Here is a 27,377-nt window from a genome sequence, read left to right as displayed (position 1 = left end):
GGGCAAATAGAACTATAGGCAGAATAACGCCAATGACATCACTATGGAACTCCAGGCAGTTTTGCTTTGTGGGTATGAATTTGTTTATTTCAATTATAAAAACATATGTAAATGAACATACCAAGCTCTGGCCCACACAGATGTCCATTAGCCATGACAATTAACAATTAACAGAAAGCTCAGGCTTTCTTCTGCGGTGCTCAGGAAAGCTCATTGCAATCAATGGGAAGTCTTCTCCTGGCTTCCCTAGCCCTTACATCTTGCTGAGGGAGAGCTGGTTGTAGCATCTCCAGTTAATTATTGAGATCCAGCCGTGATAATCTGTCAAGCGAGAGACTGTGATGGTCTAACTAGGGCTTTACGGGACAGCTCAACATTTTCTGTTAGGAGCCAAGAAACCTCAACTAGTGGAGTTCCTCAAGCTAATCTATAGGATGTTGATGAGATACTCAGCTGCAGGCTGCAGCAGAGCTTTCAGACAGAGCTCCTTTAAGATATAGGCACAGGGTGGGTTTTTTTCTTTCTGTTGCTGATTCTGTGGAACTTTTAAAGGCTTTTTATATTTTATGTTTTTATATTCGTGTCTGTTTTATTACTTATTTTATATCCTAGCTTTAATTGAAGACATAGGACTTGACAGGATTCAGAGCTGCAAAAAACAGCCTGGAAGCAATAAAACCAATATTTTTATTTCACTGATTAACACTTCCATTGTTTCACTTCTATACCAACTTGGCAGTTATCTTAGATGGTGTATATGTATATGCTAAATTCAAGTCTCTGCCCCTGAGAGCTTCTGCTTTAACAGCAATACATGAGCAGTTCAGTGAGCAAGGGGAGGTTTGCTATCGAGCCCTGCTTCTGCAAAGAGGCCGTGAACCTTCATTCTGTAGAGAGGGCATTGAGATTTTGACAGCCTATCTTTGGGACACAAAGCAAGGAAGTGTTCTTCTATTCCTAGCCCACAAATAATACCAGTTTCCTGTGAACTAGAAAAACATGTTTACTTTCTATTTTATTCAAATCTTCCTTGGGAAAAAAAAAACCCAAACAACGCTAACAGTACCATCACCACCACATGGTGTTTGATGGTACCACAGTTACATTACAAACTATTTTTTTAACTGGCTTCCTGCTCATAGCTAGTCTGAGGCTCACAAAACCCCTGAACTGCACAAATTATCGCTATTCCCACCTGGAGATCATTGGACTTTTTGGCTCAATTTGTGACGGCAAAATAATTTTAGACTTAAACATATTCCCGAGAGAATAAAGTATTTTACACTCAGGCAAACATATTTTAAAGGGAAAATAAATGAAAGGACAGCATGAAAATAATGATTGCTAGGATCTGGATGGCAGTGTGGCAGCCTTATCATTCTTGTTGCATGCTCAGGCCAAAAAGCAGGAGTGTGACCTAAGAGCCTCCCTCCCTGAGAGGCAGGCCTTGGACCATTTAAAATGTCAGATGGTTTCATTCTTTTCTTTAGAATTCCCCAGGAATGATACTTAAGAAATTATATATAACTGTTACTGACCTATACTGACCTATAAAACTTTTTGCCTCTGTTGATAGATTGAATTAATTGATTTCTGGAACGCTCATATTTGGGGGAGTGTCACAAATCTACCTGTCTTCAATTCTAAAATTGTATCTAGGTCTCTGATTCACGAAAAAGGTACACAAAATCACATGTAGCCAAGCTGTTACACCACTGAATAGGCTAAAAGTATGTCATTCCAGTGGATGACAGTATTATATTTTGTGCAAAATAGTCACTTCAGGTATGCCTTTCTTACAGACATTTTCATATCAATAACTATTACCTGTTGCTAAATCCAGCTGATCTTTGTCAGTTTACTTTGCTATCTGGGGATTTGCTAGCACAAATGAAGCAAACGTTAAGGGGCAGTGCCTGCTTCTCATGGGAAATACTACATCCTCAGATACTCAGCTAAGGATGAAGGATGCTGCCCAGGACATAATGATAATTTAAACTAGCATTCCAGTGATCTGGAGTTTATGTCTGAACACTGAAGGGCAGGTGAATTTTTCTTCTAGTATATTAACAGTGTAGGGTGTCACATTTCACACTATAAAAAGGTCTTTTCTGGGTAATGTGACTGTAAGAGCCTGTTAGTATTTGTATAGATGCAGGTACGAATCTACGTCTGCTTTCCTAAGCCTGAGTATTGAGCTCAGAACTTCAGCATCCGCAGTCATGGCTATTCCAATGTATTCTTGCAGGCAGATGATATGGCATTTCTTGTTAATATTCTTCATAAGTCCCATTAAACGGCCTTTTTTCTACTAATTTATAATTTTGCCAAACTTGACTCAATAAAGCTGACATTGTTTTTGCTTTTAGCTGATTCTTTTTTATTTAAGACAAAAAAGGATTTCTTCTTTCTTTGTCTGTGTTACAAAAGTCTTGCAACTTTGTTTTTTAAATGCCCAGGAATCTGTATGCTCTGGAGTAGGGTTGCTTGCCTTTGCAGCAGAGGTTTCCCCTTTGTCCTCTTTGTGGAAATCTGACTGAATTAGGCAAATTTATAAATCTTTGGGGGAAAAGCCTGCCCATTCTCAAGTACTCAGTGCAGGCTTTACAAGAGTTTGCAACTAAAATTTTCAAGGACTCACTTTCCCAGGAACATAGTAAGGCTCCTTGTAGGAGCCCAATGGTGCTATCCGCGTGCCAACTGCAAAGAGTAACCAGACATGTTGCAGCTCAGGACTATATGAACTGGTGGACATATCCACTGCAAAGCCAGTGGGGAAGGCTCAGCCAGTGCTGTATGCAAGAGCAGGAGGCCCTTCCTTCTCCTGCACTCCTGGCGGATGCAGGCCCTTCCTTCTCCTGCACTCCTGGAGGATGCAGGCCCTTCCTTCTCCTGCACTCCTGTAGGATGCACCCGGGATCCAAGTGGCCCTGCAAAGGAAGTAACTTGACCTGAATGTAGAGGAAAGAAGAGGGAAGAGGAGGAAAGAAAAGAGAAGGGAATAAATCAGGGCAAAATGATATTGATGCAGAGAGGGGAGAGAAATAGTAACCGGGAGGTGAAAGGAGAGGATGGAGGATGATTAAGTAAGGGAGAGTTGGAAGTCAGTGAGAAAAACACAGGGAACAGTGAGATGTTTGGCTGAGTGGGGGGCACAGAGAGAAGAGGTCCTCTTGCCTGGTCCCTGGCTGGATGAGAAGCTGAAGGAAGGAAAGAAGGATGGGATTCGTTTGGAGAAAGAATCTGCTGTTAGGAGGAGGCAGAGTGGAGAAAAGGGCAGAGAGAGAATCTTGGGGGCAAAGAAACCACAAAATCAAGATCCAGAAGGGGGTTAGACTGCTGAGGCAGGGAGCCTGGGACAAGCATCTGGGGCAGCCTGGTTGGGTAGGAAGAGCACCAAGAAAGTGAGTGTGAAGCTGGTGTTTTGGCAAGGGTGGAGGAGAATAGGAAGACTGAGACTAGGTAACCGGGCATGCTTAAGTAAGGAGAATGAGGAAATTGTGTGGATTTGGGAAGGGTTAATGAGCCTCCCCAAGCAAGAGAAAAAAGGGCAGCATGTGAGGAGGGGGAGAGAAAACAGGGAAATACTGGGAACTGAACAGTGAACTTGCAAGATAACTGATGCAAAGCTACCAACTATAAGGTGAGAAAATGGAAGAATGGTCCATGGGGGTAGGTGAGCAAAGAGATTGGAGAAAGAATAAAGAGCAACAGTTGGATAGGAGACAGGACTGCAAGGAGGTCCAGTTGCTCCACAAGGATGCAGGAAGAAAGCCTCATGGTAGCTGGGCAATGATTCCCCTGAGAAGCTGGGAAGAAAATCTGCCTGGCAGCCCAACTCCAGAGCAGGGGTGCTTTCAGGGTGCTGTCAGGGCCCTGACACCAGGAAAGGAAATTGCAAGACTCAAACTGACTGTTTGCTGCTGCAAACATGCACTCGCGGATCTCCTGTGGCAAAGATCTGTGCACTGGCTCTGAGGGTGTCCATCTGATGCTACTTCAGGGAAGTGTGGTGTGGGAGGGAGGAGCACTACAAAACCATGCACAGAGATGCATTCTTAAAATTTATTCTGTGGACTAAAAGTCAAGCTCTAAACCATGAAGGAATTCCAGTGCCAGTAGCGTGTAAGGCTTCGTTCAGCCCTGTTGGTGTGATATTACACCATATATTATTTAGACTATATTTGCCGTTGTTGTCTGTGACTGCCTCTGGGGAACCGCAAACCCAAGACCAAGCTAGTGTACAGCTTGCCTGTGCTCTGCAAGGTGTGAGTTCACAGTTCTGGTGCAAGGATGGCTAAACTACAGCCTGAAGTGGCCACGGGTATCAAGTTGTCCCACAATCCTGCCTTTGCATTACTTGGAGTCCTCCTAGGAAGTAGCCTTCATCTGACTCTGGCAGAAGATGCGTGGTGTTGCTAAAATCCTGTTGAGCTGTATAGTGGCAGACACAGGTGGAGTGTGTACATCCACACCTGAGCGTGTCCATCTACTGCAAGAAGGGAAGGAAATGCACCTTTGCCACATTCATATTCCTGTGCCCAGGAAAGGATTGTACGCATGCATGCAGCAGAGCTGAGGGTGCCCACACATACGTGTTTGACTGTTTATATACACAATCACATGTTGGAGGAGAAAAAATCAGGGAAAAGTCCTTTGCACTTAAAATGCACAACGTTTGTGGTGATCCCTAGACTTTATAAGAGCTGTTCCAGAGCCTTTTGTTGTTCTTGGAAATACTGTCTGCTGCACAAATAAGCTTTGTTACCCCTGTAGAGAGTTTCATGTTTATCCTAGAAATGAAATGACCGTTTTAAGCCATTGAGTGCTTCAGGAAGAGAACCAAAACCTTGAAACCCCTCCAGTCTTCTGTGGCAAGGCAACATAGTGACCCCGGGACATGTCTGCTTGTTAATACAAGTTTCCATGAATGTTTCTTCTGGAGGTGAATATTAGCTATAATAGTTTATGCTGGACATTTGCATTAGCTGTTTTCAATTTTACAGGCAGACAGGGTCTGCATCTGTCATTGAAAATCAGGTTCCATGGGGCATATCCTTGTGGGCACCTCTATTCCTGTTCATCCTTTTGGTTCCTCACTTTGTTGTTCACAGTAGCATATCCCTGTGGCAAACACAGATAATGCTTACTAGGAAAAGTAATAAGAATAAGGTATTTAATGTATTTCTAGCCTTCTTCAATGTGTTGTAGCTGTGCAAAAAGCAACACCATATGACCACGCTACTTTGGGAACAGTCTATAAACTGCAGTTAAAATAGTTTCAAGGTATTTATGCAGTGCATAAGTCACGTGAACAGAGGTTTATCACAATCAGTAGGAATGCTGGATTTTCATATTACACATTCGCTGCTTAGGATGATTAGCAGGAAATTTAATTTGCACTAATTAGCCTTAGGGGAGCAAGAAATTAACTTGATGGGTAAATTTCACGTTTTACTATATACCATACCAACATGGAAATATTTGAGTTAAAGCCTGAGTTGAGTCCTATGCTGATACACTGGACTTCAGTTTTTCTAAATTAAATTAAAAGACTGTAGAAAATTAATATATGCATGATGAGTGGGTAGGGGTTTTTAGGAGCTAGAGTTGTAGAATAGTCATTCAATGTATTCATTGAATTGTCAGCCACTTCCAGAGAGTGTGGTATATTTTTGTACATTAAGTTACATTAATATCTAATATTATAGCAAAAGTTTTAACAAGTCCTAATTTTCCATATTTGTATATTTTCATTATATAATGTGCATTATGACTCCACATGCAATATTCCACATTTTAATGCACAGAGCAGAAACAGTTTTCACAGAACTACTGTGAAAACGCCATGCTTTTTAATTTACAACACCCACTTGCAAATACATTTTTAGGGTCAGGAGCTTTTGTTTGTGTGCTGGCAAAATTCCTATGAAAATAATTTTTTTAGAAATTACTCTCAAAAGTAAACAGCAAATGAGGGAGGCATGACTCACCGCATAGTCCTAATAGACATATAAGAATTAGGAACTAATAAGCTCTAATCTTGCCTGTTGATGGGGACATTTCTGTCTCGTTCTTCCAAAACAAAGTTTAAATCGCTTAGTATTTCCCTCTGTAAAATGGAAGCAATTTTTATGTACCCACCACTCAGAATTACTGGGGATTGATTAATGCATGCAAAGCAATGAGTCACTCGGTATGAAGTCTCAGTCTATTATAAACTGAAGTGTTCTGTCGTACCAGGCTTGTGGTTGCATCCAAATTTATCTGTAAAAAAGGAGATGGAAAACATCACTTGCATACGAGATAATTGCCTTTGATGTCAGTGCTTCTGCTAGTTTGTGCATCTGAAATATACCCAGAAGCTCACTATAACTATTACGTATTTGGAATTAGACCTTGTAGTACTCACCTGAAAGTGCTATTGAAGTGAGACATCTGACTTCAGTGAGAGTTTTGGCTGAGTAAGTATTGCAGAATTGGGTACCTCGAGTCCATAGTTTGAGGTTTAAATGGTGCCTATAAGCTAGTTCAGATGTCTGCTCAGACTTTCTAGCCTACGGCATAAATACTTCTGGTCTAAAGAGAGATCTCGGATAGACCTGTGGTTAGTCACATATTGTGTAATGTGTATCGTATTGCGTTCTTAGGTCCTTCTTCAATCCCCAGGACTCTGATTTCTCAGCAGTAGCCCTCCTATTCAATCACGAATGCGTGCGCATGTGTGTGTGTGTGTGTGATGTGTGGGTGAGTATATATAAATATACATGTGCCCACACACAGACAAACTTATACGTGTACACAACCCCCCTATATAAATGTGCTTTGCCAATTTGGGTGTACGGGTATATTTCTGTAAATGCTCACCACTTGTATTTATACATTTATGAGTAATATCCAAATTTCAGTCATAATTGACACCATGTGGCTTTCTGTATAATAATTGCTTCAGGACAAAAAACCTTGCAGATGGTTTCAAGGGTGACTCCAACTCACCATCAATGCAAAAAGATTAAATAATATGAGCCCACTCCCTCTGAATGGAGTAAGCCATTTTCATTGATTTCAATGGGAGCAGGCGCAACTTCATTCCTACAGCAGACAGAGAACACGTATTATGGTCGTGAAATGAAAGTTTGATTTCATTGCACTTAAAATTATTCATGTTCTGTTAGCAAATAGTTTGAGACTTTATAACCTAGAGCATTTGCTGAATTCTGCTTTGTATTTTCCTCACAGCAATTGGAAGGACCCTCATTCCTCGTTATTTTAGCACTGTCTTTGAAGGAGGTGTAACAGACCTGTATTACATTCTCAAGCACTCAAAAGAGTCATACCACAACTCATCCATCACAGTGGACTGTGATCAATGCACCATGGTCACTCAGCATGGAAAACCCATGTTTACCAAGGTAACAGGGAAGACTCAATAAAGCATGTTGTTGGTTTGCTTTTTTTGTTGGGTTTTGGTGGTTTTTTCCCTTTCTTTTTCAGTGTGTATAAGGGTGAAAAATACTTGCTGTTGCATTTTTCTGGTAGACTGAGATTATTTCTAATATTGAAAACCCTTGAAGCCATTTAATTACTATTTTCTATATTCATTACGTGACTGGAAAATTCTGTGGGCATCCCCTGCAATTCTCCCAGAAAGATTGCAAGAGAAGCACATAATGCCAGGTTGCCAGAACAATCAGCTGTACGTGAATTAAATTCAACCTGCCCATCTCCTTTTCGCTGGGCTTGATTTTAAAGCAACAATGAGATTTCACATTGCTGGTACCTACCATTTGGGATGGTATGCTTTGCATTTGATACTTACCCAGTCCAAGGACGATAAATCTCTAGGAAAATAGTGATTTAATACAGTAGGATGCTGGTCGAAAGGGCAGGAAGGAGTCAATTGATTTAAACATGCTCTGGATCAGACAGTTAGTGAATATTCAATATTTGTAATTGATAGTGAATTATCTTCATGCATTGGCCACTTCTAGTCCTGTAATTAAGCTGAGTGCCATACATTCATAAAAACAGTGTGAAAAAGGTGGAAAATACAAATTAAAACAAAAATTCTCTTATATTAAAAAAAGCGGTAAACTGATTTTCAAAATGGAAATGTACCTTTTTGTAAATTAACAGGAAATGATGATTTTCCATCTTGTACCTGTTCATCTGTATGAATTTTAACCTTTGCATGGAGAAAAGCACAAAAGGAGAAGGAGCAGCAGGAGGAGATAACTTGTCCGTGTTGCCCTTGGCTTGCAGGACTGTGGAGGTTTTAGAGTCAAAAAAGGCATCAGCAGTTGACAGCATCATGACCAGGCCCACATGGCTTATGCTGTGTTATCATGTATGTGAGGCCCATCCGTTCGTAGTCTCTTCCCTGACATCTTCCTGGCTCTTGGAGTGGGGCTCAAAGAAGAGGGAGAGGAAGCCGCTGGTGTGTGGAGCGCTGTTGAGCTAGGAGGTGTGCATTTAATGGTGTCCTTGTTCCAGCTCTCCCGCTCCAGCCCCCTGTGACTTACACAGGCACAACCAGAGAGAGAGAGAGATCCAAAGAGACCAGATATTCCTAGGAAGCACCTCTTTGCCACAACGAGTTGTACATGCTGGCAATGTGCAGAGGATGCAACGAGGGTATACAGTAGCTGTTTCTTTGCATAGCTTCTTAAAGTGATTTCTGTCATTTCCCTTTGTATTCACTTTAAAGCAATAGCAAATAAAAGGGTGGGTTTTTTGAATCAGTAAACAAAACACGCTTTTCTTGATTCAATTAGTTTCTTTTATTTATCATAACAGCACATTACAGTATTGTTAGTTTGGAAAGGAGACCAGTATCCGGCAAGTCAAAGATAAAGTAGCAGCAGGGAGCGGGCTGGGGGCACACCTCGTGTGAGGGGGGCCACAGTCATCTCCCGTGGCACCATCCTGCTGCGGGCAGTGAGACCCTCCATGTGCACCGCAGCCCTGTTGCGGATTCCTATATAAACCTCTGTATCCCGGTAGAAAAGTTCAGGTGGGGATGTGATTTGGATTCTAGCAGAAAAATTAGGGGGTTTAATGGCTGTACGTTTACTGTGTTAGTAAGAGCAAATTTGAAATAAAACACAGTAGTTGGTGGAATAAAGGAGAAAAGAATATATTAATCTCTCAGAAATAAGGTAGAGCCGAATGTTGTCTCAGCTGTGTGTCTGCAACTTCTAGCAGAGGTACTGAGGGCACAGGTCTTGTACCCAAAGGTAAACTAACTCTCACAGCATCGGTGGTGGAACAAAGCAGACCTCCAATAATACGCAGCAGTCCAATGGACTGTGTAGCTCCTTAGATCATGTCTGAATTTGACCCTGTGAAGGTACCACAAAGGGTTTTTTTAATGCAAAAATACAAACTATATTTGTTAATAGCTGTTTCAGTTTCACAACTTGTGAGCTACAAATTCACTAACTTCTAATATAATGGGCTGAAACAGTTTTCATCACGTATTGAATCAGGAATCCACAGCTACATTTTATTCATTTCGACATTTTCCTAGTTAGAGCAACTCACTGCATACTGCAGTATTGGATGAATATATAAAATGGCATTTCAAATTTTTTTTTCAAACGGATATGGCTAGAACATGCCTAACAGTACCAATATGAATGGTCCAGCTTGTCTTTAGAGGGCAAGAGGTCCTTGTAAAGTGTCACTCACTTTAAAATTGTTTTATCAAGGTATAAATAAATGCTATAAAGAATTTAATACAGTTCAATGGCATGAATTGAATGTGGTAAAAGGAGAGACTGAAGCCCTAACTACCGTGTTTGTTTACCTGGCAAATGCTTCATTTTTTTCTCCAGGTAAAGGAAAGCTTCAGGAGTCCTCCTAAGTCTTTGTTTTCACCGTGTTTACTGACACTCCAACTTTCAATGTAGGCAAACTGTTTTTCTGCAGTTAGCGATGTTTATTTGTATTTCCCAATAGACTGGCAGAGGCGAGCTTTTCCTTTACCACTAGAGCAGTGAGCACCCCATGGTCAAACCGTTCTCTTCCTGTGCCCAACAGTGGGGCCATTGGCTGGATTTTATAGGTGAAGCCCTTGAAACTCAGTGATTTTAATTCTTACTAACAATCTCAGGCATTTCCCAGATTTCTATAAGCTTTAGGTTTCTTTTCAAGCACAGGGTCAGGTGTGAGAAATGGTCACTAATAGGAGGGGGAGAGTTTTTAAAGATGCCCCGTGTCAGGAGAGCGAGGCTCTGAGCCATAAGGCACAGGACCCAAGTTGATTTTCATAGATGCGAGCAGTTGAAATTCCTACAATTAATAAGTGCAATGAAGGGGTTAAAAAGCTATTGGTTAGTTTGAGAAATGTTCTTTTTTAGTTTTTTCCTGGCCTAGTCTAGAGCAACCACGTGACATACTGAATGCCTGCCAGCCTCTTTCTTGTTGATCCTCCGGAGACCATCTGTGCTGGGGGCATTGATTAGAGTGTGTCTGCTGGGATTACATCTTTTCTGTTGCCATGCCAACTAATCAGCTGATTTTGGTTACCACAGAAACAAAATGTCAGAGCTCACAGTACGGTAACATGAATTCGGCACAACAGAAAATGTTTTCTTAATTGGAGACCCTTTTGATTTTTTGGATTCTATGTAAAAGGCAGCTTTAAAAAAATAAAATTAAAAAAGAGACCCATTTAAAATAAGAACTGCGTCAATTTTATTGATTAAAAGCAATGCGTAAAATTCTGCTCTACATAAGGAAATTAAATTCCTTTATAAGATGTATAAATTTTTACCACTGTGATATGAGGTATGTGTTTCAGTTTTTCTATTAAAATTTCTTAATACCAGTGCAGAAAATTAATCTGTTAAGAGCTGTGGGGTTTTGAGCTTAACAGAAGAACCATTTGAGAAACCACAGGTATTATTATAAAAAAATACTTTAAACTGGTTACTGGTCAGTAATCGGGATCTTTGGCTTCAACACAGTAATATTAATATAAAATGGTTTTCTTCTTGTATGAATCCTTATATGTGCACATGTGTACTTTTGTGTATTTTCTTATCATAGTGCAACAGATAAGAAAATAAAAATCAGGGTCAAATGACAAAATAAGTCATATTAAAAATATGAAAGCATCACTAAGGTATGTTGAGAAGGGCAGATGAGAACCTGTTGTGAGATTCTCTCTCGTAGGTCTACAGTAATTTTTCTACATATTATGCCTGTTAAAATTACCTACATGTTTTTGCAGAAACAACCAGGAGGAAAAGCTATGATTATGTTAAGTGAACTGTTAACCAGAAAAGCCATACATCGCCCAAGTGGGAACCAGCCAAGTCTGAGTTGGGGCTCGTAAAAAGGCTCAACAGACTCGACTGAATCTAGGATGGCTAGTTGTTCAATCAAATATTAGTTGTATTAAAATTAAAGTTGCAGGAACTTTTTCTTTCGAAAGCCATTACACCCTGTTTCCACAGTATCTGCGTACCCTGCACATGCAAGTTTACTTTGAATAGGATTTGTAAGTCTAAATATCCAATTTAAAGAAAAAAATTAACAACAGAGGGAGTTAATTTTCAGATCATGCATCATTTACAGAACTGCAGTCAGGATACCATGCTGGGCATGTATTTTGCACCTTAAAGACCACCACAGCCACAGCACTTTTCCCACATAAAGTTGTGGACAGTTGTTTAAAAGTCCCCAGTAATTTGTTTTACATTTAATTTCCAGGTGTTACCCACTTGCTGCATTTATTTTTCCCATGTTTTCTCTCCTTTCTCAGACAAGACCCCTCACAAAGCTGCATGAGCCACTTTCTGTGGAAGCAGCTCCGTTGTCCATGACTGCAACCTCTTCTTGCTCCCCTGGCTCTCAAACCTGCCGTGGCAATGCAGCTCATACAGCCCAATGGCAGACACCCCGTCTGGCTTTCCTTGGAAGGGTGGGGTTAATAAAAATAGATAAGAAATGACAAATGAAAATGGAATAAAAGCCTGGAAAAGACCAGAAGGAAAAAAATAGGAAAAAAAATCAGGTTTGGCCACAGACATTCAGGGCTCTGTTTACTCCAGTTGGACATCAAAGGAAGGTTCATAAGCCAAGCTATTGTAAGGAAAGGGCAACATAAAACAGGTTGGGAATGACTGGTTCAGCAACTTGACATCAAGTGTGTGCAGTTGCACCATAGCCACCTCCACTGCGAGGTTCACTCATTAATTAGCAGTAGCGAACTGCAAGGGAAAGAGAATTGATGCAATAAATAAGATTCAACACACACAATATTCTATCTTTGTAAAATGCTATAAAATCTATAGTATTATAAGTTACTGTCTCTGTGGTAAAGCCTATGAAGTCATTTTCCCACCTTTGTTTTTTCTCCCCAAGAGAAAGAAAAACAATTAATCTAGCAGAGGTGAACAATAGAATACCGCTCTGATATTTTTGAATGTTGTTTAATCGATGATACAATACCATTGAAAATAAAATTCCTGGGAATTTATTTCATGCATTTTATGTATTCTAGGTATGCACAGAAGGACGTCTTATCTTGGAGTTTACTTTTGACGATCTTATGAGAATAAAAACATGGCACTTTACTATTAGACAGTACAGAGAATTAGTCCCACGCAGCATTCTAGCCATGCATGTAAGTAATCCTTTTTTCACTTGACCTAATGCAAAGAGATGAGATTAGGTTTATGAAGAACTACAGCAAATTTCACACCCAAGGCAATTAACTATAAATATTTTGTTTTGCCTGAAACTACATCCATTTACAAGTTCTTTCATCACTCCCTTGTTTCTCAGTGCTCTATTGTTGCCACTGTTGCTATGTTTTCGTTTTGTTTTAGCACATAGTTTTCCTTTTAATCCCATTTGGTGGTCTGTATGATTTGGGCCCATAATCTGTTTTTATTGATATGAACTACACGAAACTCAGTGAATTTTCATCATTGTAGGTACAAATTATATTTAGTCTTTAAATTAAGAAAACTGTTACCCTTGTATGAGACAGAGAATAAGCAATTACTATATATTTACTTAGAAAACTTTAGAATTTTAATACGGATTTTTTTTCACATTTCGAGACTTTTTTTTTTTTTTTAATCGCATGAAAACACATGATGGAATATTAAATTATTAAATATTCTACAAGGTGAAGCTGAACTACTATAAAGTAAATTACTGGGGAGAAACAAAGGACAGAGTCTCATTGCCACTTTCAGTTTTGCACTGTAGAATCGTTCGGATTAGCAGTGCTCCATATACAAAATTAATTGCAGGACTATGGTTGTATAGAGGGTAAGAACACAGGCCCAAATACGTGCCCATATTTTGGATCAAGTTACTTAGAAATCCATAGATAAAGAGATATTCTTAGTGAGGAATTTTAAATAACTTAAGCAGCCTGGCCTTTTTGTAAAATGCTATTACAGGCCTGAAGAAAATACCTTTGAAAATCTGCCCCACCAATTCCGTCTCAGAGTTTTTTTAGAGGGCTGATCTTCTGAACTCTTCAACAGTATCCCATTAAGGGACAATGAGGATGGCCATGAGCAACAATATGTATTTAGAGGGCTGCAATTCAAAGAGAGTAGACCAGGTTAGGCAGCAACCAGCAGGTATTAATTTTAGTAATGAGATTGATCTCATTTTAAAGAGGAGGCTGGTCTCACAGGTAAAGCTCCTGCCTAGGGTCAGAGGAGGACTGTGCTTGCATTTTTCCTGTTTAATTCTGGGAAAATAGCTTAGATCAGAAGGGTTCTCCAGCCTGTGCTTAATGCCACTTACGTGATCAGCTCTGCTGAAGATGCCTTGATGAGTTCTCTCTGCTTCAGTTTCTGATCCACAAAAAGAAAGCAATACCTTCTCTATTCCTGCCTTTATCTGCTTAGTCTCATGGGACTCCTAGCTAACAAATGGAAGGCTCAAAGTGTACTCTGATCCCACAGAAAGCTCTTTGGTGGGGCCCTCCTTGCTTGCCCCCCTGTGCGTGACTGGACCTCCTAGGTCTGTCCCTTGAATGAGTAGGGACAGAAAGAAGGTGTTGGAAAATAGTCTTTATTCTACTCCAATTTCATAAGGTTTTGCATTTTCCTGTGCAAACAGAACTCTGTAGCTTATGGCATAAATTTAGCATGAATGTATATTTTTTCCATAGGAATGGCATCTCTCTTCAGAGAACCCTCCCTGCACTCCACTAAGCACATAGAGAAAAACAAATAGACAAAAAAGCAAAGTGAAAATTCTTTTTTCCTCTGTTGTTTAGGCACAAGACCCTCAGGTGCTGGAGCAGCTGTCCAAAAACATCACTCGAATGGGTCTGACAAACTTCACCCTCAACTACCTCAGGGTAAGCATACTATGGCTGATGACTATTGTGAGCATTTTTTAAAAGTTACTATTAGCTTTGAGTCAAGGTAATGAGAGCAGAGCCTGTGTCGGTCAGGTAAGAAATGGACCTTACTCTTAATGAGGATGAAGGAGAAAAACAGAGACTGTAATAAAGATGTAGTTGGTAGCAACACGCTATTAAAAAGGATAAGAATTTTATCATGGAGTCAAAGCAATGTGTGAGTAGCCAATGCTTTTAAAGGTCTTTCTTCTCAGATTTGAATAATGGCTTCATTGTTTGTTAGCGAGAAGTTCCCCACCATTTTTCCTCTCTGCTTTACTGTTCCTGAGAAAATGGCAGCTTGTTCTTATTAATGGCCACCTGTCTTCTCCAGCTCTTCAACCTCCCCAGCTCTCCCAGGCAGAGACAGGGCTGAGGGAAAGCTCAGCTCCAGCCCTGTTTGTAGCAGCCCCTCAGAGCAGTCCTCGCTTCACTTGCCTCTGGGAGCCTGAGCTCCCTTCTCAGCCTTGCACTGAATCGAGTGTGTTTTTTATGATTAAATAATGCATTTGTTCCCATTGCTTTTTGACCCTTAAAGTGCATTCAAAGTTTGGAAGTTTATTTTTATTTTTGAAAGTATTCCCTGGTGTGGGCTTACAATGCATACATTGAAATACAGGTTTGTAGAGTTCATATTTCAAGGTTAAAATTCAGATTTTTCTCATTTCTGGACATGCCATTAGTAGATAAAATGAGGCAAATTACTCAATGATACACCAAGCTACCTTGGCCAAGAATATCTGATTTTATTCCTTTTAATTGTGTGAGTAATTATTCAAGATCCTTTTTTAAGATAAAAGGAACACTATAAAATGCAGTTATATTCAGCCTAACGTAGAGCTGTACCCGATAGTCTATGCTTCAGTTGCACTTCATTCAGGTCTATGATCTTTGTAACCCCTTCCCTCTGGATGGAGTCCTACCCCCAGAGTGTTTTTAACTCTCAGGGGGACAGTGTGGAGACTGAGATATGTGGTGAGATCTATTTCACTGTATCCCTACAGCTTACAGACAGCCTGTAGTTGTCCTTACTCTCCAAATATGATAAGCCATTGCTGATCGTTGCTTATGTGGTGTTAACGTAAAAGTTACTGTTCAAATTATAGTCTGAGTTATGCAGGGCAGGTCTGCTGTAGCGTAACAGAAAGAAGAAGAATAAGGCATAAACCTCAGAGGAATAATACATTGCATGAGAATATTTCCATGTATAAATACAAGAATAATATGTGTGTGTTGTGTGTATTGTATTCTCACAGTTTAGTCTCTGGTTTGGTACAGAGAACGAGTGTTGCACTTTGGCAACATCTCTTCAACCACACTGTCGTTGTCTCGTGGTTAGGCATCCTAGAGCACGTTCTCCATAAATCCCAACCTGGGATTCCTCTTCACTCACACCAAGCTTTGCCTTACACCCCCATGGCAAACTGGGCAGGAAGCAGCTGGCTTAGGTGTACTATTTCCATATTGTCTTTATGATTTCTCCTGTGGCACCAGGCATTGCCCTTTTTTTGAGGTCATAATCCCGTTAGCATGACCGGACGCACTGGCAAGCTTTTGGGCTGGCCCACACCAGCCCCAATACACCCATCCTCCATGAGGCCCAGAGGGCCGTGCTGAATTTGCAGCACTATCTCTATCATCAACCCCTTCTGGGTCCTTTGTGGCATATTCTGTAATTGCTGAATGTGACAATGCAAATGAGAAAGGCAGGGTCCCTGTTAGGACGCAGCTGGCATCAGGCACCCATGCTGCTCCCCCTGTCAGCATCAAAAAAAAAAAGGAAGAAAGGAAAGGGGGAGGGAGAAAAAAATCCTCAGAAAAAGAAAACTGGGATCAAGATAAGAAGTAGGAAGATGAGCAGTGAAGTGGAAGGGGATGAAAAGATGAAGTCTTACGTTTTTTCTTCTTCCAGACTAGTTTTGTTAGCTTAACAGACAACATTAGGTCTTTGGGTGCAAAGCTTCCTCTGCCTCCCGCTGTGGTGATTCCAAAAGGAAATCTTTTTTTTTCCCAAGCCAATCTTTGCGTCTCTCTTTCTTGTGGTGAGGAATTGATCATTCTGCTCTTTTTTCAGATGTTCAGCTCATCATGGGAGCTCGTATTAGATGATGTATTTCCATTTTGATTTACTTCTTTCCCAATTACTTTCTCCTGTTAATTTTAATATGAAAATCTTTTCTGAACTTGGGATTGTAAAATCATGCACTAAAAAAATGTGTTAAATGTGCTTAGGTGTTTTGTTTTGTCGTTGTTTTGGTTGGGTTTTTTTTAAGTCAGCATTTTATGATATTTTATTCAGTCTTCCCAGTGTTTAGTAATTAGTGCTGTTACATGGTTTTGAATAAGGATTTGAAACTAAGCATAAAAATGATTTTCTTTTTTTTTTTTTTCTGCTGCACACAGCAAAGGCTTGTGATACTCATAAGCGAAAACTTCACTGATGGGCAGAATTAATCATTTTTATTCTCCAATGTGCACACAGCAGCAAGCTGTGCTGCAGTCTCTTTAAAGGCAGAATTTAAACCTGGATTTCAGATGGTTGTGATATAAAGGTACAGCCTGGATTTTTCACACTCTAGACATTACAGAATGCTAAATCATTGCTAGTTGGGGTAATTGCAGTTGCTGGCATGTAAACCTCTGTTCCAGAGTGCCACATGCCTGTAGAGCCACAGCTTTGGATGTGTGCCCTGGTTTGTCTTCATTCATTCTGAGTAAAGCTGTCCAGCATAAAAGAACATCGATTTTGTAAATCACATTTAAGACAAATTTAAAATATATCTTCTTGGAACCTGGAAATGAAATGTTTTGTCCTGTGTCATTTGCCAAATGCTCTTTCTCCCTGTTTTCTCTGGCTCTGTATAAAACCATAGGTTTCCTTTCTTTCTAGTTACTAGTTTGTTTTGTTCCAGCATAATTGATTACCTCACCAATGGGGTCAGCATACTTTGCTGTAGCTGCTAACTAGGAGTTGAATAGGCTGTCTCAGAAATAATGAGCAAAACCTTGTAGGTTTTAAATTAATATCAAGCTTTTTAAAATGTAATTTCTCATCAAGTCATCAAGTAGTAGATATTAAAAACTATCACATAATAAGGCCAAGACCTATATCCTAGTCTCAGTCGGTACGAGTCTAGGAACAAACAGGCATCCTGTACAGATTTTGAAGATGGAGATAACACTTAGAAGAACAGTTTCCACAAAGCTACAATAATTTAGTCCCCTTACATTACCTTCTTATTTTTTTTTCTATGTCATTTTCTAGCTGCTCAGTTATTTTATTTAGATCTTCAACGCATAATGGATTTGAATGTACTCTAAAAACAGTAGCTTTATACCAGCAGCACTATTCACAATTTGGAGTTCAAATGTTTCTTGTCGCCTTCTATAAAATGATTTATTCTCTCAAAATTTCTGACATTACAAAAAAGCCAGCCCCTACTGTCAATTAGGCAGGTTTTCAAAACATCTCTCTGCTTTCTTGCACTGGTTGGGTTGGAGCAATTTCTTAGTGCACTTCCCCAGGTGTAGCTAATGCATCCTCCCCACGCCGTGGGTCTGCTCTGGTAGCCAGTTCATTGGTGTTAATGGAGCCGAATCTGCATCTGCCCTTTGCAAAGTGAGAATTAGTGTGGCAGAGCCCTCTCGCTCTGCGTCAGGAGAGGTATCTAGGCAGAGGAATGCACACTCCCGTTTCCCCTTACATCCTGTATGGCTATATTAGCCAAGGCTTATCTGAGCTACAAATTATCCAATTTGCTTGTTTGTTTTCTGTGTAAACCAATAACAAAGTGTTACTATTGCAACACAGAGGACAGTATTTTCTGAATCCCCGCTTTCACTAATTTAGTTCCTCACTAGACAATTTTGGATTTCTTCTGCTAGGAGGATAATAGGAATTATTTAATGGGACACAATTTTCTAAAGGCAATACTTACATTGCAATCAAAAGCCACTTGTATGTATACTCATTGTGTATGCAAAACTTTCTTTTGCACATGTAAAATAGACACGCATGCAACATCTTCCTTTAATGTGTAGGGAAATTTGCTTTTCTAAATACGGTCTCATGCATGGAAAGGGTATGAATGTTTGTGCCTAATGTGTAACAGTTTGTGGCAGCTATCTGGTCAATATTTTACTGCTCTTCGTGTATCTTCAGTGAAGGAGAAAGATTACATACAAACGTGTTAAGCATGCAAAGTCAGGTACTCAGGGAAAAGAGATGCTATATTTATAGTCGCCCATGCAACATGAATTCATTTCCCTTTGTGAGTTACATTACGTCATCATCTTCTAACTACATCATCATGCATTGTGTTTCCCACAGACTCCCTGGTGCATGCAGGGTAGGGGATGACTAGCACTCACCCAGTGGCAAGTGCTCCAATGCCACTTATTTCCACGTAGGCTTTTCTGCAGTGTCATTCCAGTACCTCAGCTGCAGATGTTAAGGGCCACATAGCACCTACCAGCTGAAGAGGCATTGCCATTCCCAGTGTTCACGTGTGGCATTGAGGCACATGGATGAGCACCGGGGCACTCAGAGGGGTCAGCTAAGGAGAGGTGGCCATTCTGGGAAAACAAGGGCCTGATTTTGGAGAGCACTTGGAATTTCATCTCACCCCATACACTAATAACAAAACTATTGCCATTGGATGCAGTCTGTTGTCTCAGGCTAGCTATATACTTGAAAAAGGTGTTTCTGGGAACACACTGGTGAAAATGCTTTTTTCCGTGACTTAGTACCCCAGTAGAGCTCGGGGGCAGGGGTGGTTTGTTAAAGCAGCGTCGGGTTACTCTAAGCTCATCCTTTCTTGTTCTGCAGTTCCCTGCTTCATGCTTCTGTCGCGTTTCCTTGTCTTCAGCAGGTACAAACGCAGTCCTACACACAGCAACTGCATTTACTTTGTGCTGTGCACTGAATGGGGGGTATTAGGGAAACAGAGTATGTGATCATGTAGCAAGATGCTGTATCCTAGTGGGTATGAATAAGAAGTTCTCGTAAGGGTTCCCAAGCACTCGAAGGAATGGGGGTTGGCTCATTTGATCATACTGGAGCTTTTCCTATGAAAGCTGTCAAAATTTTAAAGAATCCTTGGAACTGGAGATGCTGAAAGCAGACACAACATTTTGTAGTCTTTATTCCTATAAATGATGGAATTTTTCAACCTCAACCAATTCTGCTTGGGGCAGCTCTCCCCAGGAAAATGCAGTCAAAATCAGAGTGTTCTCACAGAAGGACTCAGATGACTATAGCTGGCTATCCATAATCTATCTGTGCCAACTATAATTAGCTGATTCTGCCAAGGTTTTCTGGTAATGTAATTTCTTCGCATTTATTTTAGTAATGATCATAGTGGTTTCTGTTCCTCTCTTTTATGCATCTAATGCTTTATAGACAGTGTTATATGTTACTTTCAGAATAATAAATGAGAAGAAATGTATTCTTTGCAACAGCTCATGCAGTCAAATGTTAGCTTTTCACTTTTTTAATAAAGACACAACATCACAGAATAGTTATATCAAGACTTATTCCATCATAAGCAGGAATGATCAGAGGAAATGACACAATTTTTTTTAAAAAGAAGTGGTCAGGATGGAGTGGGTGAGACAAGGGAGCAGAGATGGGAGAGTTGCAGAAGATCGGACAGGCAGAGAATGAAGGACCAATTTAGAAATGTTCTGAAGAGAAGATGGAATATGAAGCAATCTCTGGAATAGGACATGAGTTGAAAAGATAACATTCATGTTGTTAACAATAATAGTGGTGTGTTTTACATACATCGATCTCTAAGTATTTTATTAAAACAAATGAAGTGTTTTATAGGTGGGAAAATTGTGGCACTTGAGAAGCAAAAAAAAGACGGACCAAACCCAATAGCATTTAAAAAAAATCAGATGGCAATTTTAAACCAGACTTTGGACAGTAGAGTGAGCTGGTGCAGTAATGACCACTTCTGCTTCTTACTGCTCAGAAACAGATTTTAGTGTCTGTGGATAGCAGGAATTTCAGAAGTCAGTGAAAAATGGGAAATGGGAACAGACTGCAAAAGATTAGAGAACAAATTGGGATTTTAGCAGAAATGGCAAATTTTGCCAGTATTCTGGAGATGGTAATGTCCAGTCTTCACACAAAGGGCACTACGAGGCTTATGAGTATCAGTTAAGGAGAAAGATATATTGTGTATGAACACAAGCCAGCTACTGTGCCCACTGGACATATGGACCATCTGACCTTTGAAATAAAATTAAGGTCTGGACTAATGAGAATGGAAAGATGATAATCAGTGATGTGAGTCCTTGAAGCATCCATGAGTAAGAAATCAGAATGAAGTTAGGTTGGAGCAGTTTAAAAATTAAAAAAGTCAGAAGGGTAAAAGGGAGAAAAAGAGAGACAAAGACAAAGCACTAGCCATATAAAAACAAGCTACAAGATTTGAACTAATAATGTTATTTCAGAAAAGAAAAAAGATGAAGAAAAAAAGTCCAAGAACACAGCCACAGGCTTTCTTTTTAGAAGACCAAATTAAGCTTGGACTAGTATGCAGTGCAGTCATAAATAATAATAACTATTAATTAAGTTTAGGAATGAGAACTGCAGAGGTACGATTTGTATGAAGACCTGAAAACGCCAAAACCAGCTTCTTGTTCAAAGCAATGAAAACAGCAAAAATTTTAATTAGTTGTTTAATATTGAATATCCATGGGTGTTTGGTGCAAATTGTTATGTGGGGGGGAGGGTGCTCAGAAGAGGTCAAGAAATAGGCTTTAGTACAAAGCTGGTGGTTCAAATCTTTGTTCTTGGAAGCAGTTATTTTAGAGCCTGAAGTATTCATTGTGGAAAGCTTATGGCAGCCCTGTGGTCTGCTCTTGACTCGGAAAGTGAATCCTATGCCCCCCCTTCTGTTTCTAATCTTCAGAAAGCATATTTCACGAATCTGTTTATTGTGATATCACAAGCAACTAGGTCATATAATCTTTTAAAATAATTTTCTATATGTAGTTAACTTCACTGGCCAGTCTGTGTGTCCCTTCCCCTTCCTCTGCCACTCTTTCTATAGGTAAAATGGCATTACTGCTTACCCATCTTGGCTAGAGAGATCTTCTTTGACGCATCTCAAGATCAAAGTTGGCTTTTCTATGTCTACATATGTTGGAGGTTTGCTCTGGGATACCGAGTTTGTTCCTATTTCTAGGATGTCCCTGAAAAGCTCTCCTCTTTCTTGGGAGAGACCCTGATCCTTGTCTTTATGGAGAATGCCTCCCCACTTTGTCATTCAGTCTGTTCATATACTCCCACTTTTTCTACTGTAATCTCACCATTTTATATTCAGAACAGAAACCCTATGTCCTGGTTTCAGCTGGGATAGAGTTAATTTTCTTCCTAGTAGCTGTTGTGTTTTAGATTTAGTATGAGAATAATGTCCATAATACATACTGGTTTAGTTGTTGCTAAGTAATGCTTATATTAAGGACTGTTTCAGCTTCCCATAGAAGCTGACATGGACCATAGACAGGACAAACTGGCCAAAGGAATATTCCATACCACAGACATCATGCTCTATCCCAGCTGAAACCAGGACACCCTAAAACACCAAAGCTGACTCTAAATAGTAAAGCAGAGTGAGCATTTCCAAAGTGAGTAATAGTCCTGGGTTTATGTGGGTTTTAGAGACTGGCACACACAAAGCTAAATTTATCTTGCAGTCACCTCACTTGTACTGGTGCAAGCGCTGTCAGAACTGGGTCAGGAGACTGATCTGATGAAAAAACTAATCTAGTCCTTTCCACCCAAGTGATGACCACCCTTAATAGCTAACTGAGTGCTACTTGTGCTGGGCAGGGGAGCACTATATATAGATTCATATCAGCTGGCAACTGTCTTGAAGTTGGACCTCATCTCCAAATTTGCCAGCCCTGAAAGGAGAAGACAAAAAAGTGCTGGGGAATCCTACAGATCCTAAGCTGTAAATTTCCCTTTCTTACTTCTGGATCTGAGAACATTATAGCGGTTGCGTCTGACCTATTACGGCCTCACACTCCTATAAATTTAGTCACTTCAGTAGAGTGACTACTGACTTTCAGCAGTACAATTTAGAGCAGACTCTTGCTCATATCAGATTACCATAAATTATAAGACTTGAATTGAAAACTAAATAAGCAGAAAGAGAAAAGCTTGATTTATTGCACTAGTTCTGAGTAAAAAACAAAATCCTATCTCTATATGTGTACATATGGATATAAATGGAACACATTTTTGTAGGTTCCCTATAAACCATACTGTTTAGTAATTTACTGATTAATTGCAAATATTCTCCATTTGTACTAGCCTATTAGAAAACTTTGGTAAACTTTTTCACTGCTGTACGTACATATATATGAATATTGGTGTCTGGTGGTCATTAATGTGCAAAAATGTGCATTGTTTTTGATTTGTAAGCATACCTTCTGTTAAAGGAAATGTCAACAGGTGTATCAAGTTAATAAAGAGAAGCCCCTGGTGTTGTGTTTACCTCACCTAAGGTAGACCCATAGAGTATAACATGGAGAATCTACTGGCAGTGCCGATGAGCAGAGGTGCTGAGCCAGACCTGTACTGATGCATACGTGAAGCTTGTGAGCAGGGTGGATGCAGAAGACATATCAAAATGTCGACAGAGGTTTCCATCTGAATTGTGTCATTTCTGGTACTGTGTTCTGCATAGCTAGACAACTCTGCTGTATTGAATATTCCTTCCTACCCCAAATCGGTTCCTTAATCGTGTGCATTGTTACCTTTTCTAGTCAGTGTTGCTACCTCAACGTCACTTCATAATAAGGAAGTTTGTTAATCAAATATCCAGTTCAACATCCACTAAAGTCAGTGGGCATATCTCCTTTGATCCAAATGTCATCTCATAGTTTTTCATTTATTCAGAGGTCTTTTATACCCATAAAATCCAATTTATTGAAATTAATTTCTCCATTCCCTTGGGCAATTTTAGCCATGAAAATGCCATGCTTCATGAACAATAACAACAACTGGTTATTTTTATTGCTTGGGGTTTTTGTTGTTTTGTTTTGGAGTTTTGTGACAAAAGAAAATTAACTTGATTTAGCCACAGATTATGGTTCTTAGGTGGACCCAAAGGAGCAAATATCAACTTGGGGATCGTATTTGAAGAAAGGGTTTAGGAATGGAAAAGAATGAGAGAATACAAAAGAATAGTATTTTCATAGCAAGACAGAGAATTTTCTCTTTTTATTAATCATTCAGGCAAAACTTAGACCTGATTTAATTAAAGGATTGTGCATCATTTCTGCCCATGATAAGATTATTTTACTGAAGTAAGTATGAAGCATGCGAGAAAAAGCCCACAGCCCTATTCCTTAGCCTAGATTTCATAGCGTCTCATTTATAAAGCAGGATTGGACCCAGCTATGCTTGATCAAAACCTCCAAGGAAAACACAGGCACTGTCTAAAGAAAATGGTTTGGGTGGTGAAGCAGAGATCACAGAACCCTCCAGAGCAGACCTTGTCTCACTCTGGTGCATCAGCTTCAGCAGGAGTATTACCACGCTCTATACCACGATTAATGGAGTCTACAAGAAGGCAGAGGTTTCTTTCTAGAGACTTTCCAATCAAAGTAATGAAATATAAAATGGAATAATCTGCTGATAGTGATATGCAAAGGAAGGAAGTAAAATGTCAATCTTCTGAACATTACACCGGACCTTTCCACTGATTAGTTTTTGACAAGATATATTAGAGCTATGGTGTCATTTGAAATATTATAGTCTATTTAATAGCAAGTCTCTGTTTTTTAGAACTCTCCCAATATCCTCTTGGTATTCCAGTGTATCCTTGGATGCTTTACTGATTTTCTTTCCCAGTGTGTGAGATGAAATATTCAGCCATACAAAGGAGAGAATATCATATATTCTATTGCTAAGTGTCCTTGAACAATGTAATTTTTAAAATGAATTAATTTTATGAAAATAATTACAATAAGAAACAGAACATGAACTACAGCTTGCTCATTATGATAGCTAACAGTGTAAGGACAATGAAAAATGATTCAGAACAAAATGTGTATTCTTGGAGTCTTTCAATGTTATCACCAAAATCCTATTCATGACACTTTTTGTTTCTTTTGCGCACCTTCTTGGTGGCGAATTGTATCTTGAAGACCATCCGGCCTCTTTATTTCTCAGCTTCTTCAAATTCTTTCTAGTTTAGTATAAGTATAGGTTGGTTCCTATAGTCTAATTTTAGTATTTAGATTCCTACTGTGGGCCACGTTACTACCTAAAGTAAGATTCCCGTTGCTATAATAAATGGTAAGGAAAAATTCTGCTTTCTATTACACAAGTATACAAACTGGAATAACATCTCCGAAAGCAGTGGCTTTAGCATGTGCAAAGCTTCTCCTGTCATATTTGTATATTTCATTACCTTTAGAAATACAAGGTACGAACACTATCGGATTAATCAGTGAACTTCACAGCAGCAAAAGACGTGTGGACACTGTCATATCCTCACCTCCAAGGCTTCTCCCAAGCCTCTGCCCATCAGCCCGGTTCTGCTGAGACCACAGGGAGCAGCTATGCACTGCTCAAGACTCTTCTGGGTACAAACCCGGTTTGAGGGAAAGGCTGCCTCCTTTTGTTATGGTTTAACCCCAGCCGGCATCTAGAACCACACAGATGCTCGCTTACTCCCCCCAGTTGCGATGAGGGAGAGAATCAGAAGAGTTAAAGTGAGGAAAAACTCATGGCTTGAGATAATGATAGTTTAATAGCTAGAGAAAATCTTTGCACAGAAGGAAAGCGAGAAATTAATTCACTGCTTCCCAGTGGCGTTCAGCCATCTCCAGGAAAGTGGGGCTCCATCACACGTAATGGTTACTTGGGAAGACAAACGCCATGACTCTGAACATCCCCCCCTTCCTTCTTCTTCCCCCAGCTTTATATAGTGAGCATGACGTCTTATGGCATGGAATATTTCTTTGGTCAGTTGGGGTCAGCTGTCCTGGCTGTGTTCCCTCCCAACTTCTTGTGTGCCCCCAACATACTCACTGGCACGGCAATATGAGGAGCAGAAAAGGCCTTGATTGCTTAGCAACAATCAAAACCACCAGTGCACTATCATGCTATTCCCATCCCAAATCCAAAACATAGCACTATACCAGCTGCTAGTAAGAAAGTTAACTCTATCCCAACTGAAACCACAACACCCTTCTAGACCAAAAAAACAGGACCACAAAAGCTTCAAGAGCTTTCTTTTTGTTGTTCACTGACTATTGTAGCAGGGATTAGAGATACATGAAGCAAGAGGAAAAGCAGCAGAAACAAAATCTACCCACATAAGCCGAAGCACTGTAGCCCCCAGGGGGCTTAAGAAGGACGCTGTCTGCAAAGGTGCTCTCACTTCACTGCTTACATTGTCCTCCCACATTTCTTGCACCAAATTCTGCTAAAGACCATTTTCTTGAAGAGGACAGAAAAGCAGAGAAATCATAAGAAGGATCAAAATATAAAACAAAATACTTTCTTAACGCTGATTGGTTTGGAATGATATTTTAAGCTTTTTTCTCTCCACTTCCTTGAAGTGATATTAAAGAAGAAAGTAGCCTTTTTTGACACCTGCTATGAAGGCAGTTATTGGTCCTTGATAATGCCTTTTTTAAATGGAAGTTGTGGCTGCTTAGTACTTCTCGAGATGGATGCATCATGCCAGCTTTTACCCCTAATTTATATTCTCACACATTTATTTTCCTCTGAAGGGAGCTTACATGTTTAACAATGTTTGATTTCATTGTTCAAAGTTTTGTTCTTTTATAGTTTCTTTCTGGACAAGAATTAGATTAGAAAGAACTTCAGCGGATATCAGTCACAAGAGAGTTGTTGATTTCAGTGGAATTATACTGAGTTATAAAAAAATCAGGCCAAAACAGGGGAAGAAAAACTTAGAGTAAAAGTACATGCAGTTAATATTCTTTGAGCTTCCTTTGACAAAGCTTTTAAAAGGTGAGCTGCTTAAATTTTGCTCACACTCATTTCTTGTAGGCACATAAACATATGCTTTCCCAAACAAGTAATACAGTTCGTCTTTGCTCAGCTTCCTACTAGTAAGGCTGGAATCAAGTTCTTGAGACAGTGTCTGAGGCTAGTTATGGATACGGTCCAAAAAGGTATTCATCTACATGTGTAATCATGGAAGGGGATGTATATAAAGGTGAAAACAACCATTTGTCATTATAGTCTAGCTTAAAGATGATCTGCGCCATGGGAGTAAGGCAATATGGGCAGTTTTTCTTCTCATTAGCTACTTTATTCGTATCTGCAGGGGCTGTCAGAAACATGCATTTAATAACACTCAACTCTCTGTGTTTTAATAAATAAGGCTGTATGAATCTATAGAATATCATAGAAATTGTGATTGTGCAGAAAACGCCTTCGGTGATGAACAATTCAGCCTCCTGCTTGGGAGCACTCAAAAAAATTAAAGAAAACACAGAAAGAATTAATCTGTGGTGACTTTTTTGGGTTTTGCTTATCACATAGATACTTTTATATGAATATAAAATTATGTGTTTTCCCTAGTTTTAGTTGAAATTCCCCCCATATTAGTTGGCCATTTTAGGCAGTGTGTTACTGAGGCAGTGGGAAAGTCCAGGGAGTGCATCTGTGGTTGGTTATCAGTATTAAACACCTTGAATGAAATGCATAGCATCAGGAAAACCAGATGACTTAAGCCATCCAAAAAGTAGAAGAAAATGCATTGCCTGCAGGCTCTTGTGGCTATTATAAAATAGAAATAATTATGAAGAGGGGAAAAAAGTTCATCCATGTACATTTACTAAAGTACATGTCCATGACATCATTGAAAACGTGCCTGAAAGTTCCAGCATAGTAAAGCCTTTTCCTATAATGAATTTTGTTATGCCTTCTGCTATTTTTTGTGGACTCTGAAAATCTAGATCTACCTTCACTCCCATCATCATAGTA

At 39.7% G+C, this 27,377-nt stretch overlaps 1 protein-coding gene across 26 annotated transcripts in view; it reads left to right on the top strand.

Moving 5' to 3' along the window:
* Positions 1 to 27,377, top strand: part of LDB2 (LIM domain binding 2) — a 397,269-nt gene that overhangs the window by 335,289 nt on the left and 34,603 nt on the right. For all 26 annotated transcript variants that reach the window (XM_074587651.1, XM_074587652.1, XM_074587646.1 and 23 more), the window contains 3 exons: positions 7,240 to 7,412; positions 12,512 to 12,634; positions 14,258 to 14,341. In XM_074587651.1, coding sequence (XP_074443752.1) covers positions 7,240 to 7,412; positions 12,512 to 12,634; positions 14,258 to 14,341 — 380 coding nt within the window. The remainder of the gene's footprint in view (positions 1 to 7,239; positions 7,413 to 12,511; positions 12,635 to 14,257; positions 14,342 to 27,377) is intronic.

The sequence above is a fragment of the Larus michahellis genome, chromosome 5 (genome assembly GCF_964199755.1).
Source record: "Larus michahellis chromosome 5, bLarMic1.1, whole genome shotgun sequence".
Taxonomy (NCBI): Eukaryota; Metazoa; Chordata; class Aves; order Charadriiformes; family Laridae; genus Larus; species Larus michahellis.
Note: the sequence above shows the minus strand (reverse complement) of the source record. Positions and strands in the feature narration are given on the sequence as shown.